This window comes from Telopea speciosissima, chromosome 10 (genome assembly GCF_018873765.1).
Source record: "Telopea speciosissima isolate NSW1024214 ecotype Mountain lineage chromosome 10, Tspe_v1, whole genome shotgun sequence".
Taxonomy (NCBI): domain Eukaryota; kingdom Viridiplantae; phylum Streptophyta; class Magnoliopsida; order Proteales; family Proteaceae; genus Telopea; species Telopea speciosissima.
The window spans coordinates 40,161,090-40,180,807 of NC_057925.1; the positions used below are offsets into that span (position 1 = coordinate 40,161,090).

General features: G+C 39.6%; 1 protein-coding gene across 3 annotated transcripts; it reads left to right on the forward strand.

Moving 5' to 3' along the window:
• Positions 1 to 1,678: 1,678 nt before the first annotated feature.
• On the forward strand, positions 1,679 to 19,324 carry LOC122641562 (F-box/LRR-repeat protein At3g59200-like). 3 transcript variants are annotated; one of them, XM_043834836.1, is made up of 5 exons: positions 1,679 to 2,124; positions 2,278 to 2,544; positions 2,931 to 2,993; positions 18,824 to 18,944; positions 19,092 to 19,324. In XM_043834836.1, exons 1-4 carry the CDS (start codon positions 1,719 to 1,721, stop codon positions 18,880 to 18,882), a joined length of 795 nt encoding a protein of 264 aa, XP_043690771.1. In that variant the 5' UTR covers positions 1,679 to 1,718; the 3' UTR covers positions 18,883 to 18,944; positions 19,092 to 19,324. The 3 variants fall into 3 exon arrangements, with proteins under 3 accessions (XP_043690771.1, XP_043690772.1, XP_043690773.1); XM_043834837.1 differs by having other exon boundaries at positions 1,679 to 2,120; positions 2,274 to 2,544; XM_043834838.1 differs by lacking the exons at positions 2,931 to 2,993; positions 18,824 to 18,944; positions 19,092 to 19,324 and having other exon boundaries at positions 1,679 to 2,137; positions 2,284 to 2,405.
• Positions 19,325 to 19,718: the final 394 nt, after the last annotated feature.

Below are 19,718 nucleotides of genomic sequence, written 5' to 3' on the forward strand. Positions count from 1 at the left end.
TTGGTGGAGAGAGCCCCCCCTGCTTTATTCTTCAATCCTATCTTCTGTTAATAAGCCATGTTAATTTCTCTAGGTATACTACACTTTAGTACTTTACTAAGAATAAGTATATCAAATTATCAATATACACCAAATTATCAGAAAAAGTTACCCTCATTCCTGAGACAATCCTAAGACAAGTTATCTATGCAACATATATGATGCAGAGTGATGAATTTAATTCCAAGAGAGCAATTCATATGAGTCAAGGTGTTGGTTGACAAAGCCTCCAAACTTTGGTTTGGGAAGTAACACTTCTTGCTAACAGACCTAGAATAAGCACGTAGCTGCCTAGAAGAACATGACAACAAAGGAACTAAACAAGCAATCTCAATAAAATCCTGAAATTCATGATTTTTTTCCTTTTCTAATTAAATAAGGAAACAGGGAGAGGTTTTCCCCAAACTTCTAATCTATACCACCACATCACATTTACAACCTCAATGCTTTCGGATACAGAATTGAAGAATCTGAGCTCTTCAAGCAACAATCTCTCCCTCTCTCTTTCTCTATCTCTCTCTCTATTCTCCATATTGATTCAATTTGTATGCTAGCAAACCCTAAACCTATTTCACCAAAAATAAACCCTAATTTTCAAATTCACACAAATAAACCCTAATTGAACATCTTAACAGAGTAAACACAATCGTAGGACTTTAGTTTGTTAGGGGTTTTCACTTACAATGTATCTGAGGTCCTCTTAGTAGCAGCTCCACCTCAGTCGCAGCTCTCTCTTAGTCACGGATCACTCTCAGTTGCAGTTCCCTCTCAGTCGCACCTCCTCTCTATCGCAGTTCCTCTCACGACAGAAATTTCTCAATCGCAGCTCCTCTCACGGCGAACATGGTGGCGCAGCTCCTCTGAGGAAATACAGGGTATAATGAGAAGGGAGAAGAGAAACAAAGGGTTTCCCTTGAGAAGAAGATCTGTAACGGTCATATGGTAAGTGAGGGGTATTTTGGTCATTGTACTAGACAAAGGGTAGAATGGTCAAAAATGTCAATCCATTTACATATAACGTCCTAAATTAACAACAGGGACCAAAGTGCTACAATGTTTTGAAACTAGGGGGAGTTTACAATTAGAAAAGTTGTAGGGGGCATTTGGACTAATGGGCATTTTCAGGGGGCATTTGTAAAAATCCCTTTTTTTTTAAAATATTTGATTGGATTATTTGAAACCGTTTGGGAATCAAAACCGACCCACCCATTAGGTAACGGTCCTGGATCTCAAGATTGGAGCCGATTAATTTATTGGTCCGATTCTGATCCTAATCCCTTAGGACTAGAACCGTTAAAAAATCGGATCGATAGTCCAAAACCGGACCAATTGACACCCTTACCAATAACTCAATAAGAAATCGGCCAGTTTGATTTGAGGTTTTTGGACGGTTCGGGCTAGGATTTGACACCCCTACCCCAATGGAAATGTTTCCCGCCATCACTCAGAATCCCCATCGTTTTCCTTTTTCCTTTCCCTTCCCGCAGGCGAGGAGAGGAGGTGTTGGTTGAAAGCAGCAGAGCCACGCTCACAGCCGTGTCATATAATCTCTTGTCGGAATCGAAACTCCCTTTTGATCTTTCTGTGTTTTCCCACTTAATTTCGACAACTTCTCTCTCTTTCTCTTTCTCTCTCTCTCATATTATCTATGCACTTATAAAATGTGAAGAAGGTTTAAAATGGAAGAGCAGAAGAAGCGCCGAAGAACTGAAGAGACCTGCTACGATCGGATAACCAACCTACCTGAAGCAGTCTTGCGCCACATAATCTCGTTCCTTCCCACTGAAGATGCTATGAAGACGAGCGTCTTGTCCAAGAGATGGAGATATCTCTGGACCTGCATCCCCGTCCTAGACTTTGATGAGTACTTCTTCTCTGATCAAAAAGCCCTAATGGACTTCTACATGGCAGTTGAACAACAGAAAAAGGCTCACTATTATGGTTTGTTAGAGGAACTCAGGAATTTTGATTACGATTTGAGTCGGCTGTACAAACAGAAGAAGATTTTTGTGGATTTCGTTGACCGAGCACTGCTTCTTCATGAGGGAAAAACCATTCAAGAACTTCGTATAACGTTCCGCCATTGTGAGAATTACAGGTTCGTTTCTCATATCTATCAATGGTTTCGTTTTACGTTGATGAGCGTGAGAATGCTTGATCTAAACTTCGCAGGCGAAAATGAAATTTCACCGAGAGACCCTTGTTCTGAAAGTCTTTACGAGTTACCTTCGTGTTCTTTTTCAGCTAAATTGTTGAAGGTTTTAACTTTGCAGTTTTGCGTGTTTAGACCATTGGATTACAAGAGTTTTCCCTCTATGGAGAAGGTAGTTCTAACTCAAGTTAAGTTGCCCGACGCATCAGTTCAGGATTTAGTCTCCCATAGCCCTTGCCTGAAATTCCTAAGATTAGAGAAGTGTTGCCTACCCACTGATTTTGTTATTTATGTTCCGACATCAAATCTCCAGTGGTTGTATGTGGATTCGTGCTTATGCTACATGGATGACGAAGTTTACACATATGGGATAAATATTCCGAGCCTTCTACACTTTAAGTTTGTCGGGAAGATGCTGGAAAGCTTCTCGGTGAAGAACTTGCAAAACCTAATTAATGCAGAGATCGAGTTTCACCAGAACATCGTCTATGATGGCCATGGTGAAATGATTTGTGAACTTATCAAGGATCTGGATCATGCTGATGAGTTAACATTATCCAGTTGGTGTCTCCAGGTATGATCCTTTTCTTTTATTTTTTGTAACGTGGAAAAGGTTAGTAGTATCTCCAGGTATGTTCTTACTTGTACTTTCTGTTAAAGGATTTGCATTTTGCTTTCTTTGGTTGAAATCTTTTTATAAACATGTTGTGAAACTAGAACACATTACTTTGATGCAAATTTTACATGATAACCTTCTGTAATTGTCATGAAAAACATGTTCTCTTGCTCATGTGTCTACCTGGTGAGTTATTTAATTTCTTTATTACTTGAAAAAATTGTTAAGCTTTGAAATAGAAGATCCAAAGAAGATCGAAAGACTACGAGGTCAGAATTTAATTTGCTGTAAACGCAATTTCAATGAGAACCAATCTCATAATAACAGCATATCAACTTAGCCACCCAACCAAGCTAGCAATATTATGAACATGATTGATGTAATTAATTACAAGGTGTGTCTTCCTTGCACAATCTGAGGTGTCCTGGTATCTCGATCTTATGAGGGAACTAAGGGAAAATATAGAACCAGAGATTGATAAGAGTACTTTCTTGATGATGCCCCCCCCGCCCCTCTTTTCTGCAAAAGCAATGATCTATGAAATAGATAAAAAATGAATTAGTATAACAATAACCACCCTCCTAGAGGGGAAACGGCTCGATGATCATCCACTAATTTTTTTTTCATGTATTCATGTCCTTAAATGATGTGGATTATACAGGTGTTCTATCCCTTAATTCCTTACTGCATTCAGTGTGATGGAAAAGCTCGAGCTACCAGTGTGAAGATGCAAGTTGAAGCCTGAGGGAGGTCACTGCATGCAGAAAATGCTGATGGTTAGGGCAAACTCCAGTCAAACGAAGTACTGTTTGCACTGGTTTACGGCCCTTGTTCCTTTTTCATCTCCATCTCACCCCCAGTATAAGCTTATGATCTATGCCCTTTCAATGGTAATATAGAAAGGACCAACCAAAAAATAAAGATCTTAGGAGGGAATCAAGCCATAAGAAGGTCAATATTCGTGGCATGGTTCAGAGGAACTACTTCTCCCTCACTTTTGGTTAATGTTCATTATAAATGGAGAATCCATCAACCATATGTATCTTCATTGTCAATTTTCTGATGGTATCTGGTGCATTGCCTTGGAATCTTTAATTTTATATTTGTAGTTCCAAACTTCCAATGACATTCTAGATATACTCTGGAAGTTGGCACTTCACCCCCTTTCATAAGAAAGAGAAGGTTCAAAGGAGCTTCACTTTGATGAAAGGGCTACAGATGGTAGGGCCTTTTGTGATATTATCATTTCATCCAAAATATCATCAACACTGTTACAGTGGAAGAGTTTGCAATTGTTTATCCTCGAGTTGCCATTCTTCATGGGATTTGCATACCCTCCATCATGTGATATTTCACTCAGATCAACTCAATCTTTGGTCTCCTGAAAATATCACTAAGCTCAATTATGGTGGTGCCATTTGGGGAATCCATCTTTCTGGAATTGGAGGAGTCTTTAGAGACTGGACTGGAGAGTCATGGTCTTATTGACAGCTGACAAGTTTATGGCTTGAGTTGAGGTCAGATCACTTCTTTTAAGACTCATCGGTTCCTCTTGTAGGTATTCAAAATTTTGTTGTTGGACGGGACAGGATATGTATCAGTGATAGCAAGGACTTCTTTTTAAGTAACAAAATTTTTGTGTCAAAGAAGAAGAATATTAGGAATATAGTACAACAACAACATTAGGGTAGGGATCCTGGGGAAACCATCAAGAGTGACTACACAATCACCCACATACAAAGGATTCCTGTTAACCCCTTCCGTAGGAAGCCCTTCTCCTAAAGACCTAGCAGTCACTCTCCATTATAGGGTGAAATTCCCTTGCAAGCAAAGAAACCGGGCTTGGGGACTCTTATTCTATCAGCGAGGTTTGTAGTCTAGCATCATTTATGTACATCTCATTCATTTGGATGGCTACAGAAGTAAACTTCTTCTGTTAGCTAAATATAGGAATTATGAGGCCGATTATGTAGGAGAAAACCCTATTCCATGAGTTTTTTGTTATTGATGTGAAGATTGTTTTATCAGTCCTTGTTTTTCATTTATTTTTGCTTCTTTTTATATAATTCTCTTTTCTGATAAATTTATCAAATTTCACCTAAAAAAATTCCACATTTATGTGTCATTTCAAACTTTGGGAATGCATTTATAAGCAACATAAGTAGATTTTCTATGTTGCTTATAAATGCATTTACAAAGTTTGAAATGCATGACTCATAAATATGGCATGCATTTTATAAGAAAGATAAGTTGATTTTCTAAGAAGTGTCATATAGAGAAGCTTTGTGTTGCAGAGATGAGGATGAAGATGGATGTGCGGCAAAACTATAAAGGATAAACTAAGAACTGATCGTGTTAGAGCTGATTTGGAAGTTGCCCCAATCAATGACAAGCTCCGAGAATGTCGTATGAGGTGGTATAACCATGTTCAACAGAGGCCTGAGGGTGCCCCAATTCGGAGGAGTGATGCAGATCTATGCGGATCTGCCCCAAAACCAACCCGCAGGGCCAAGAACCAGCCCCAATTAAGCCCAGCCATGGGTTAAGCTGCTCAGGGTTAGTCCTTGTGATATTATTGCTAGTGGGGCCTATTAAGTTGACTCCAAAGAGCCACCAGACCTAAGTTTAATTTTCTTAAAGTGTCTTTTCATATTCCAACGTGTCTTTTCATTTTCCTAGGCTTAGTTAATGAGTTGATTTCTTTTTCTAGGTGCTTTAATTAGACTTTTCAGTTTTCAAGTTGGGTCTTTTAAGTTTTTATGTAGGTGTCCAAAAGTTTGTGTAAGTAATTAATTTTACTCGGTATTAGTTTCTAGGTAATTTAATGCTTTATTGGAGTTAGTTTTTAGGTGATTAATGCTTGAGTCCAAGAGTCATTTTTATTTTCTTTATATACTCATGTAATCCAACAATGAAAGAGAGATTTGAAGAATGAATTGAATATTGGATTTCATTGGAAATCAGCAGGTGTGTTTGATCACCTTCTATCCCTTCCGCTCTTCTCAACGTCTTCTCTTCTCTCACGATATTCCCTCTCATTCCCCCTCGTCACTTCTTCTCTCTTCATCCAAGATAAGAATCTGATCTTAAAACCTCGTCTTCTCCCTTTATCCTATCCCTAACCTCCCTATAAACTAGATCTGATCTCTCTATTACAGATCTGAACCTACCGCCTGCGTCAAGGAGTGATCTGATCCTGAATGAAGGAGCTAAAAGAGCTAAGGGAAGATCTAAAATGACCATAGTAGAGGTTGTGAGGAATGACATGCGTAGTTTGGGTCTTGTACCAAGTATGACCTCGGATAGAGCCTATTGGAGGGAAAAAATCCATGTTGCCGACCCCATATAGCTGAGATTTCCCTGATTTCCTGTGCTGGGCCTCTTTCCTCTTAGTTTCATTTCTCTTTTTCGCACTTCTCATCTCTTATGTCTTCATTCCTTCTTTTCTCTTACTTTGATTTGCAAGGATCCATGTAGCCGACCCCATTTAGATGGGATAAGGCTTAGTTTGTTGTTGTTGTTGTATAAGTAGATTTTCTAAGTAGAGGGCAGACCTTGGCACAACGGTAAGGTTGTTCCATTGCGACCTAGTTGTCGTGGGTTCTCGTCGGGAAATGGCCTCTCTGCGAAGCGGGGGTAAGGCTGCGTACATTATGACCCTCCCCAGACCCTACAGTGGTGGGAGTCTCGTGCAATGCGTATGCCCTTTTATAAGTAGATTTTCGAAGGGATTATAATGCAGTTATGGTGCAACATTAGGGCTTGTTTTGATGGTACTTGGTTATGACTTTGATGTAGAATGGACCACTTAGACCAGCAAGCACTGGGGCCCCAATTGGACCAGGTTCATGGATCTATAGAACTAGCCATCTTTGGCTGAGTTCTCCAAGTTGTGGGAGCTTAATAGCACAGTTAATTTGCTTTGTTTTCTTTCCTAGTTCTAATAGGAGTAGCCTATTTAAGTCCTATTTGATTTCAGCAATTGTAATAGCTAATAACTGTACTCCTATTCCTAATAAGAGTTTGATTTCAGCTTGCATTGTTTGATTAGGAGTTTTGATTTCAGTCTATTTGAGCAATGTAAGGCTGCTAAGCCACTTTCATGTTTTGAATAATAAAATTTTGAGTTGCCTTTGGCTGCCAGAATCTGTGAGAGACGGAATGGGAGAGATTCCCTTCAACCTGAGATAGGTCTCCTTCCCCCTTTTCTGTTCTACCGCCAACCATACTCTGTGCTTGATTTCTGATCGAAAGTTGCTTCTGCTGGGTGTGATTGATCCCTGATTTCATTGAGGTTAGTTGGTCTTGCATCCGACATCATATTCCTATCACCAAGCAAGTCCAATCAAGGATTTAATATCTGTTTCACTGTTCCTGCACATACCTTGTTTTCCACTCTTTCAGCATATAGTGTTCTGTCAACTGAATTTGATTCCCATATCTGATTGCACCTAAACTTTGGGATATCAGAAAGTATCCCTAGAAGGACATTCGATCGAGGTTTAGTGATCTTGTGGGCTTTGTTTTGCTTGCTTTTTTTTTGGGGGGGGGGGGAGGGAGGGGGGTTCTATTGGTCTGTTTGGATTTAATTGCAGTTTGATAATTCTTCCAATATTTCTATCCTGAGTCGGAATTCTCTAATTACTGTCAAATTACTTATCCAAATTACTCTCATCTTCTAAAGGGTGTTATTATTCTTCGTGAGGGTTAGAAATCTCAAGTTTGACCTTAATTTTGGGAGTTTGACTGTTTCTTGAGATCCTGCTGTGAGACTAGGCCTGAGCTACTGTTACAGGTCTACTCTTGCATTAGGGTTTTTACTTTAAGTGTTTTTATTTGTAATGGGTTTGTATAAGGTTCAAATTTTAGGTCCACAGTGGTACACGAATTTAGTCTTTTAATTTAGTATTCTAGTATGCAGGTCCCAGACGTAGATCAAAGGAGAAAGAAGAGAAGAAAGGCCAGCCCAGCCAGCCATCATACAGCCAACCCATCTTGCCTAGCAGCCCCACCTGGCCAGTTAGCATAGGCCCAAGTCTTCATTGGCCAAGCCTAGGCCCAATACTACATGTATTTAGTCCATTCGTGGGGGACTTTTTAATGGTTTTTATTTTGCTTATATTCTCTTTATGTTAGTAGTAGCTACTAATTAGTGAATGTTTCTATTTTGAAATATATCTAGAAGTTAGATCTTATACTTGGACTAGTTTCTATTTTAATTCGTTACTATTTTTAGGGGTTTCCTTCACGGCTTCACCACACAAGGGGGAAAATCTAGTGTTGATTGTTAATAAAGAGGAGGCTTCTACATACACCCCACAATTTTAGACAATAGAAAAGACAATGGCTATATGCTGTTTTCCTTGTGAGATGCAATTATCAAGGTGAGAGACTTTGCATAGCCGGTGAAATGCTGATCCAGGCTTGAATGAGAGGTTCAAGTCATATCCCCCTCCCATCATTTTCTTCTTCTTGCAAATCTGTTCTTGTGATTCAAGTTCCTGTTACATCTGGGTGTTCTGTTTACAAGTTACAAGTCTGCGGTTTTCTGTTTTAGAAGTTGTAGTCAAGCCTGTGGTTCTCTGTTTTAGAAGTTTCTTGACAGCAACTTTGAGGTGTCGTTAGAACAACATCTGGCCATGGGCTTTCTTTGATGTTTTGAAGTTTCCAATAGGTAAACTCCTGCCGCCTTCGATCTTAATTGTAGTCTGATCTGACCTATGGTTAGAGAGTTGCTGCTGTTTACTATTTCTGCTACCTAGTTACTAGTCTGGGTTGTTGCCAAACTGTCCAATATGGCTGTTGGATTAAGTTGTTTTTCATATATTATGTTCTACTTGAAGGATGAGTCAATCAATCCAAATATGATGATGTTCTGTTGTAGAAGGTAAAGCCTAGTTTCTGATCTTTCAAAAAGGAACTTATCTCTTAAGGATGATCTGATTTTGAGGGTTTTCAATTTAAGACTCTCGGCCTCGAAGCTGAAACACCCAATGCCAATTTACTGGTGTCCCCCCTTCAATATGCTGAAATTAAATGTTGATGGTGCAAGTAGGGGTAATCCAGGAGTGAATGGTGGTGGGGGTATCATTCATGATAGTGAAGGATCCTTGATTGCTGTCTTCTCTAATTTTTATGGTATCTGTTCTAATTCGGTGGCTGAAATGAGAGCCCTTCGGGATGAGTTGCGGCTTTGCACCAGTTTGGGTTTACACCGTTTTTTCATTAGCTCGGATTCGGCTTCGATTGTGTGTTTCGTCATACAAAGGAAATTGTAGAATACCTAGGACCTGTAACCAGTAACTCTAGAGAGAAGAAAAGAGAGAAGAGAAGATGGAAATTGTAAAATACTTGAATTAATTAATTGATAGGTAAGCCCCTCTATTATAAATAGAGGGGAAATTACAAATAGACAAAACTAGGCGATGTGGGACTAAAACCCACATTGCCGACTGTACCTAATAACATAATAAATAAACTAACCCCAAAACGACCAGAATACCCTGGATTACATATTCCAACACTCCCCCTCAAGCTGGATCGTACAAATAAAAGAAGAAAGAAGATCCAGCTTGAACTAAAGAAAAAAGAACTCCTAATAACGCTAACACTCCCCATCAAGTTGGCGTATACAAGGTATTAATGCCCAACTTGAACAAAATGGAAAAAAACTAAGTTGCAGCAGAATCCAGTTTGACATATGAATGCAGCTCCCAAATAAACCTTCAAGAACTTGAAAAAATAGATCTTCAAAACTTGGACAGATATGATCAGCAAACCGGGACTGGAATGTCTTCCAAAAAAGGTAGCTTTCAACGATCTTCAATAGCTATCCAGTGATGAATCTCAGATTGTCATAGTAACTTAGAATCTTGAAGTGAAATAACTAGAGCAGCAAGCAGCGAAAACAAACTGAATCAGGCAGCGGAAAAAATACTGTATCAACCCAACTGAAAGTCCTCAGATAGGCAACAACCAAATATCTTCAATACTTCAATCTCCCCCTTACGGCAAACTCAACCCAATAACGAAGGATACCCAATGACAATGGTGGAGAAAACTGATCTTCTATGTTTTGCATCGATGTTCCTGCAAGTTCTTCTGCGTTCTGCAATGTCTGCAGGTGTACTGTACATAATCCCCCCCTCACGTGTAGTACACGTGGACATAACAGAGATGATGTAAGAGATAGAGCAAAAACATAATATTCCAGAATTTTCCAAGAGGTGCTAAGGGTAATGGAAAAGGAAGAAATGGCAAATTAGAGAATACCATTATTGTCCAAAGTGGTTATGGGTATATGCCTAAGGTATGGGATATGAAGGGAATAAGAATTATTGAAAGGGAATGGTGTTGGAAAAAAAGGATGGCATGGCTGTAATTTGGTGAAAATCCACTTTTAAATACAATCCAAGCCAAAGGGCAAACTGGTAATAAATCAGAATTTTCAAGGGTCAATTGGGTAGTCAAATAGGGGAATGGTAGAACTGTAAATAACACAAAGTTGAAAAAGGGATGGCATTCTGGTAAATATGGGGAACAGTATAGGATTCCTTTGAAAGAAACAAAAAAGGCCATAGGGTCAAGGAGCAAATAAGTTCACAAAGTAAGGGCAAAGCTGGAAACTCAAATAAGGTAATGATGGCACATGATGACATGAAAATTTGGAGAATGGCTTAAGTGGAATAAACAGAGAAAGGAGGGGTAATATATGAAACTAGATAAAGTAATGATGACATAGGGTACTATTGGAGTAGTTGTCTTCACGTGAAACAAAGGGGTATGGATGGAAATCCAAAATAAAGCTAACCAAGATGAAGAGATATCGTGGGCAGAAGGTCTTCTTCAACCTCACGACACAAACAAAGGTGGAGAAAGTCACGGAACCAGACCTGGTTCGAAGGGAATATCGCAACAAATAGGGCTTTTTCAACCTGAAATATTGGGAAATACTTCGTAATCTTCAAGCCTCTTCTACTGTGAGAGAAGGAAGCATAGTCACCTTCAACCTTTGGCCACATCCGAAACCAGAGACGAAACCAGACTTGACTTCGAAGAAGAAAATTTCCTCACCTTTGATCTGTTCGATCCTAAATTTCAGGCAAGGCTTTGTAACACATAGGCCTCTCAAGATCCCCCAAGGACAGTCCCTGATTTTAGGTATTATGCCGACAAAGTGTGGCTAAAACAAGTTGGGGCGATAATCTGAGAACCAGACCTGATTTGGTTTCGATTCTCACTGTAGGAGCATCAACAGGAGCCAAGATTCTAGAGTTTCAGTCGCCCTTTGGGAGAGAACAACCACACAAAATTGCAGGAGGGAAGGAAGTTTTCGGCAATGGCCATCGACTCCCTCTCGACAACTAGATAGCACACATAATCCCCATTCGATTAAGTGAGACCTTCGATTCAGTGGAAGAAAACCAGCAGAGCCAGCAGAAACCCTCTTCTCATAATCGAGAGACAGGAAGACAAAAAAGGCACGGTGAAGCAAGAATATAGTCTTCTTCTTCCGGCAGTCGTACAACGGAAATACTTCAACATGCAGGTGGAAATCAGGTGGAACCCATTCTACTAGCGACATCAAATCAGAGAAACCCTTAAGGCAGCAACTGTCTATCTCCAACCGTCATTGAATGAAAAAAAACAGAAGCATAACTGGAGAAAATTTTTCAGAACTGGAAACCGCAAGCCTTCAATGTATAACCACACGATTTCCAAATAAATAAAATTAAAAGGATGAAACAAGCAGGAAATCCTAGTTCTTCTTTTCTTTCTATAAACTAGGGTTTCTCCATAAATCGGAGAACCTTGAAACGACTCTCAAAACTGTAAATCTTGGAGAGAATCAATCACTGGTTACAACAGCTTTGATACCATGTAGAATACCTAGGACCTGTAACCAGTAACTCTAGAGAGAAGAAAAGAGAGAAGAGAAGATGGAAATTGTAAAATACTTGAATTAATTAATTGATAGGTAAGCCCCTCTATTTATAATAGAGGGGAAATTACAAATAGACAAAACTAGGCGATGTGGGACTAAAACCCACATTGCCGACTGTACCTAATAACATAATAAATAAACTAACCCCAAAATGACCAGAATACCCCCACGGTATTCTGGATTACATATTCCAACACTCCCCCTCAAGCTGGATCGTACAAATAAGAGAAGAAAGAAGATCCAGCTTGAACTAAAGAAAAAAGAACTCCTAATAACGCTAACAGAAATGTACTCTGTGGAGCTGTTGGTTTTGGTTCTAGGAGGTCATCTCTCTTTGTGACTCTCTTGGTGTTTGCATTCACTTCGCTTATCGTGAAAGCAATCGTGCTGCTTATTTTTTGGCAAACTTAGTTTGTGAATCTTTGGTTGATTCTTCTTTCCACGATGCTCAAGGTATCCCACAGGGTTTACGTCGGATTTTTAGTGAGGACAAAGCTGGTTTACCAGTTTTCATAATGTAATTATTTTGTCGGGCGGTTTTTTGTTCCTATGATGTGTGAGAGAGCGAGGCTCTTTGGGTTGGGGTAAGGCGGGTTATATCCCCCCCTTGTATTCTCCCTTTTAGTTGGTTTATTAATAAAATTTCAGGGGCCAGCCCGGGTCCCAGGTAATATTCGGGTTTAAAAAAAAAAAGAGAAAAAAAGAAGAAAAAGGTAAAGCCTAGTTTCTAAATCTGAAACTAGTTGCTATTTTCATTCTTACATTCATATCTTTGAATCCAACCTTTGGATTGCTACGAGTTTTTGGAAGCTGTTCCTCTATACCAGCCCTATTCTTGATTAACTTTGAGGTTAGTCCGATCTGCTGAGGCTCCGTTTGACAACATTTCTGTTCTGTAAAGGTGATTCTGAGTGAAGTAATTTTTTGTGATTCTGTTTCGAGAGAGTGATTTTATGAGAGTAGAAACACATTTGGTAACTGGACGTGAAAAGTGATTTGAGTCAAAAAAGAAATAGAACCGCGTTGGAAGGAAATATTCTCATAAACGCTTCTGGCATTTCTATTACAACCCAAACTGAAGATCAAGCTACGCACAGAATCTCATTTTTAATACAATGGGGAAGAGCTTGACATATGGACAAGTATACGTTTCAAATCAATGGATAAACCAGGATTTGCTGGTTTTATATGTTTTTCAGACTAATAAATTATCAGGTGAAAGGAATTGACTAGCAAAGAATGAGAACAAGCAAAAACCTTCCCCCTAAATATTTTGCAAGTACATGCATTGCCAGCTAGAATTTTGTCCTCAAGCGAAAATATGGATGGGAGGGGGCAAGTGCAAAAGATGAATCAGCAGGTGATGACACTACCGCAACTATCTTCTACTGTTTGCAGTCTTTGTTGAGGTTGGCAAGCTCTTCAATGAGTTACTTTCTTCAGGTTTAAAGATGTGGGCCTAGTGATTTTCTCTGTTGATGGGAACTAGTGGAGGAGCTTTCTCTCTCTGTTCATTAATAAGGGTAAGTTTTGGCTTTAAGGGGGGTTGGAGGTGTCTCAACTCTCACAGCTGGGCCTTTTAAGCGTAGTGCAGCTGCCTAACAATGCTTCACCCACATTTTTTTTTTGGCCTTTTCTTTTTCACACACAGTTTAAAGACCCTCCCATTACAATTTACATGTGAGAAGGTAATAGATATATACATTAGATTTTAGCATAATCTAAACCCTTGAAGACAAGACAACATGATTCTGGGCAAAAAAAGGTACAGCCCAATAGGGAAAGAAGGCAGATCCAGTCCAAGTCATTTCTGACCCAAAACAGAGCTCAAAATTCCATTGGTTCAATAAATACATAATCATTAAGTTATGGAACACAAAATGCATCAAAATGCCCTATCGTTAAATTTGTATACTTCACAATATAATTAAAACCCCAGCTTATAAAGATACAGCCCCAGCACTGCCTCAAACCAAAAAACCCTATCTTCTGGCCTTGGCTGATGAGACCGCACCCAACTATAAACTCTAAGTTGTCTTTGTGTGTCACTATCATTGCTCACCGATCTTCCCTCTAGAAGTTGATTCCACACTGTTACACATCATGGCCAGTCACCCTGATTCAAACTCACCCTGATTCAAACTCACCCTAATTCAAACTAATCCACTTTGTCCTCCTGACTTGCCCATCCCCTCCACATGTATTGCAAGGAGCTGACATCTCACCAGTCATCCCAATGGGGTTCTTACTGATGAAACAACTTGACATTGCCCACCACATGTGCTACATTTAGTTGGTTTGGTCCCTGGCTTCTCTCTTGATTCACTGCAGGTACCGCAGGACTTGAGCCAGGTTATCTCAATCTCTTTCTTCACCTCAAAAACTGCTTCCTTGAAATTCAAGACTAGATTGTAAATCTGATCATCGCCATCCACTGCTCTACTTCTAGAACCTCTGCCTCCCATACCTGTGCCACCCGTTCCATCCATGCCTTCAAATAATGACTCAAACAGATCAAATGGGTTGCTGTAATCCTGTATGAGAAGGTACCGGTTAATGGTCTGGAACAACAGAAATAGTAATCCATCCATTATTAACCATCAATACTGCCTTCATGTAGGAAGGTTTCAGATGCAAAATGGGCATATTCATCAGAAAACAGAGCATCCACCAGCTCAGATTCCGTGGTCGGAGATGGAGAGAGCCAGTGAGGGAGAAACGGAGAGGCAGAGTTACAGAGAGATAGATAGTGAGAGGGGGATAGAGGAGGAGAGGGGAGAGTCACAGAGACAGAGAGGGAGAGATCAGATGAGAGGAGGTGAAGAAGTCGAGAAAGAGAGGTAGATTTTAGGGTTTGGCTGAACTTAGGTTTTGTCACAGAAACAGAGGGATAAAGAAGAAGAGGAAGATGTTAGTATTGTTGTTACATAAATAGAGGGAAAGAGAGAGAGAGAGGGAATGGGGATAAGACGGAGGATATGTACCTGTCATGGTTCGCTGCATTGGGAGAAATTTTTTGCTTCTGCATTTTTATTCTTAGAACACTTTTTGGACTAATCAACCTGGAATTGCGTTTCCCAGAACAGAAAAATCATCAGATTCACTCCTGAGAAACATTACCAAATGGGGCCTGATTGGCTGCTATTGGGTTTTTTTTCTGGTTTTTATTCTTGCCCTACGATTCCGCGTGTTGGGCTTGGTAAGCATAAGCTATTTAAGTAGGCTCACTGCTTCACTCAACAGAAGAGTGTGCGCGCTAGCTAACTCAGTGTCAGTAGAAGGGAAGAAAACAAACATGGACACTATCTCGCTCATGTCAACAAAGAATTGCTGGGCATTTCAGCTACGTACTTGAAGTATCGTAGCGATTGTTTGGGTATTCGATAGAACCACTCCCATTGCTAGGCCTACTAGGCCTATAGGAAATCGCTTTAGTGCCACGCAGCAAGTCAGGGAAGATGTAGTCGAAGTTGCCCAGAGAGCTATAAGTGAAGTACTGGGAATAGAAATGCCCATAGAGGTAGTAGCAAGAGAGGCCAGGCCAGGAGGCATGAGTCTCAGAAGATTTGGTAGGGAGAGCGAATGCCCCAAGGAGAAAACGTAATGTGAAGAGTGCGAGGGTTCAAGTAGTGGGAGCAGTCCATATGTGGTGCAAGCAGTAGGAGGAGCACAAATACTTAGGGAAGTGGAGTCATTGTGAAGACTAGCATAGAGGTCCCTAACTTTTATAGAAGCTGAGACCCCCCTTACTCAAAATAGGGGTCTTAGACTGGTAGTCATGATGGACCATTATCTTGAACTGGAAGATATTAAGGACCCCGCCTTTATTCTTGCCCTACAATTCTGCCTGTTGGGTTGGAATCTGAAACCTTCTTAAAGGATGCTTTGATTCCATCAGGCCCGTTTAGTCTTGGGGGTTAAGTAGTTTTAGTCTAGTAGTTCATCTAGATTTAGTCTCATTAATGATTAATGCTAATCTAGTTAGTGGTAGTGTTTAAGTCCTTTAGGTTACCTAGTGGTTATTTATTCTGTTAGAATTTTGTGCTTGGATTTTACTCAAACACTACTTTTGAGTTTTTGTATAAGGATGTAACCCCTATCAGATTACGTAGTTGAGTATGAATTTATTTGTAGAAGTGTGTGAGAGCTATGAGCTCTCTCCTCTCTTCCCTTTTCCTTCTAAGGTACTGCTCATGGGTACTGTTTACAGTACCTGAGCAGCCAGTATCTCTTCTCTTTCTTCTCTTTTCTCTCTTCTTCTTTCTTCTATGTTTCTTTCTCCTATCAGTCTACTTAAGTGCTGATCTACAGAACCAGCAAGTCAGACTCCAGTGGTTGGTAATCTTTGCTACATCACGGGTATAGATTAAGAGAGGTTCCAGCACGAGTATTCACATTGGAACAAGCTCAAATCCAAGGCTAATGGGTTAATAAGTAGCCTAATAGGATGTATGAGTCATGGTCTGGGATTTTTTATGTTTTCTATTTTAATAGGCCTATTTTGAAATCCCATGTATGAGGGATAAGTGGCTTATACGAATGTAACTATTAGTTGTATCTAGTCTTCGAAAGTTGTTAAGTGTTGGGGATGTCAATAGGTTAGTTTCATTGTTAGTTGTGAAAGACCTTTGAAAATGTAAGGTTCATTTAATATCTTGAAAAGAATCCCAATGTTCCGTGAAAATGTACAGGCCATTAAGTCTAAGGGGACATACCTATGAAGGTCTAGAATCCTCCAATGCTCTCTATAAAAGGAGTTGCCTGTAAGCATTTGAAATCAAAATTTGAATGAAATTAAGTTTATAAAATTCTTCAGTGAAAAACAGAGCTGCAATGAGATTCTGTTCCTGGTGAGAGGCTAGGGTGGTTGGTGAGATACTAGTCTAGGCTTGGGGTGAGACTCTTCAAGTCATATCTTTCTTCTTTCATCTAATTTCCTCTATTATGTTCATGCAATATCAAATAAGTTCGAAGTTGTTCAGTTGTTCTATCATTTTTTTATAGGTTAATTGAAGATATTCCCTGTTGTGCATCATCTCTTATTCAAATCTGAAGTTTTTCTTAAATCTGAGCACTTTTGGGTGCTGAGATCCTGTTATATTGAACTGGTTTTGAAGCTTATTATACGGTTAGGGCAATCTCCATTAATCACTAAGTTCCAATTCTGAAAATATACTGTTTATATTCTGTTCTAGTTTCCTGAACCTGGAATTCTACTGTTATATTCTGTTAGGGAAGCAGTTTTCTGCACGGGAGTGTGGCCTACGCCAGCACTTCCATGTTTCTATCTCTCTCCTCCTTAAAACAAGAGGGTAGAGGTGTCTTTTCACATGGGGAGGAGAGAGATAGACTCATGAGAGTGCTGACGTAGGCCACACTCCAGGACAGAGAACTTTTTCCCATTCTGTTATTACTTCTTTTCTGACTTCAACTATGAAATCTGTTATCAGTCCAACATTCTAGATTAGTTCAGATTTGTTTTCCCACCTATCCTTGGGCCTGTGAGCAGTGTGAAATCCAAGAGTTGGAAATCAGATTGTTTCGGTTAGGAGAATATGAAGAGAAGAATCTAATGCATGAAGCACAATCTTAAAGTGCTCTATTGTTCTTGGATGGGAGGCAAACTTTTCATCATCTGCATCTTATTCTGTAAGATATTTAACTATCTGAAAAGATCTTCCTGCAATGGCAGATAGAATAATACCAGAAGGTAGTTGATACATGGTCTGGTAAGATTGATGGCATAGTTGGCCGAATTAGGGGGGGGGTGTTTCTGATTTGTGTAATATGGTTAGTAGTTTCTAGTTAGTCAATACTACATGTTAAAGAAAGCAGGGGGGGGGGGAATTCAAAATGTCAAAGAACTCTTTTAGCCAAGATCACCACAGAAGTATTTAACTCTTTTGGAAATTACTCTTTTCTTGTTCAAACAAAAGTAGATTGGGGGGTTTTGGCTTTGGAAGATCAATGCTGATTTGGGAGTAGCTCCAATACATGATATGCTATGAGAAAGTCGTTTAGGTGGCATGGTCATGTTCAATGGAGGCCTCTGGATGCTCCGGTACGGAGGAGTGATTTGATTCAGATTGAAGCAACTAAAACAGCCAGAGGCAGACCTAAAATGACCTTAGGAGAAATGGTGAGGAAAGACATGCATATCTTAGGTCTTGTAACAAATATGACCTCAAATAGAGCTGATTGGAGGGTAAGGATCCATTGTACCCAACCCCATTTAGTTGGGATAAGGCTGAGTTGTTGTTGTTATAGAATCAATGTTGATATCATCTATCCAAAAAGAGAAGGGAGGAGAGAGAGAGAGAGAGATTGTGTTATGCTTTCACCTATTACTTTTAACTTTTTTTGTTTATAATTGTCTATGTTTCAAGTGCTAAGATAATGTTGTGACTATATTATGCTTGAACCCCTACTTTGGTTCTCTGTGTTACACATTCATTCATCATGTGGACTACCTCAAATCATGTAATTTGGCAACTATCTGGATTAGTGGGTAAGTGATGCTGTGGTATTTGATACCAACATGAATCACTAAACACTGGACTGTTGGTTAAAAAGCACTAACAAATGGGGCAACCCCTACCTCCCCACAACCTCTGGCCATCCCCATGCAACCCCTAACAGGGTGGGTTTGGCAAAGTCCGCTGGGTTTGGATTGGTATCAGATTTTATTTGATGAACTTGTGAGAGGTTCTAATTATTCCAAAACATTCCTTATTCCAAGACTTAACCTTTATTAAATCTTGATCATTTACAACTTATAACACTACTTTCTTCTATTTTATTACTTTTCTAATTGAATTTCTCTACATTATTGCCTGCCCCGGCATGATTATGTCTTGTTCTTGCACTACCTACCCAGTCATGTGTCGGGTAGGGTTTTGGTTGGGGTGGACCAGTTTAGTTGGGTTCATGTTAACCAAAACCTGACATCTTACTATCCCTAGTAAAAGAATGGGACCTCAGCAGAAACAAGATACCTTGGAATATTATTTGATTTTGGTGGAGGAAACTCTATTGTTCCATTCATGTTTTAAATATGCTTTTTTATTTGAAGGTTATGCCGATAAGAGATGGAGTAGGTGGGCTACAACAAAGTTTGCCTTCTCCACTTAGCAATCTGAAGCATTTAACAGTGAACACAGGATTGGACAATTGTGGGGTCATCAGTATAGCATGTTTGTTGAGGAGCTCCCCTAACCTAGAGACTCTTTCCATTGATTTCGGTTATTCTGTGGATATGAATTGGGTAATGCACTGTGGACTCTTATTCCATTAAATACTTTGGTGTATATCTAAGCTATAATTTCTCAATGTCTCTTCAGGAATTCATGGACAGTGCTATGCATTTAGATTTTTTTGATTTGGAAGGAGAGAAGTTCTGGGAGTCACAGCCATTGCCATTCCATTGTTTACTCCATCATCTCTGGAAAGTAGATCTGTATGGCTTTAAGGGACAAGACCATGCAATAGGGTTGGTGAAATTTTTGCTCAAGAATTCGATGGTCTTGGAGGAAATGGTTATCATTTACACGAAATTGAAGTCGCCGTTGCCTGGTGAGTGGGTAGACGAACAGAATAAGTTGGCATTCCTAGAGGAACAGATGAATAATCTTCAGAAGTTGTTAGCTTTCCCAAGAGCTTCATCTTGTGCTGAAATAATATTCTGTTAGGATTTCTCTTTTGTTTCCTCTTCAGGAGATCAAGTTCAGATCTAAAATCAACATTTGTTTTTGCTGTGTCGTAATCCTCAATAGCTGTAAATATTAAAATAGTGCATGCTCAAAGCTTTCATGAGTTCATCAAGTGAGTTTGTAGTTTGGCACTCTTTTAGCTGGTCCAAGGAATCATGTATGTGTCTGACCTTTAAATTCCTGATCTATGTAAGATTTTTTGAAGACAGGAACAGGTATGCCATTGGAAGATGAGATCCTTTTCTTGTAGATCTTGTT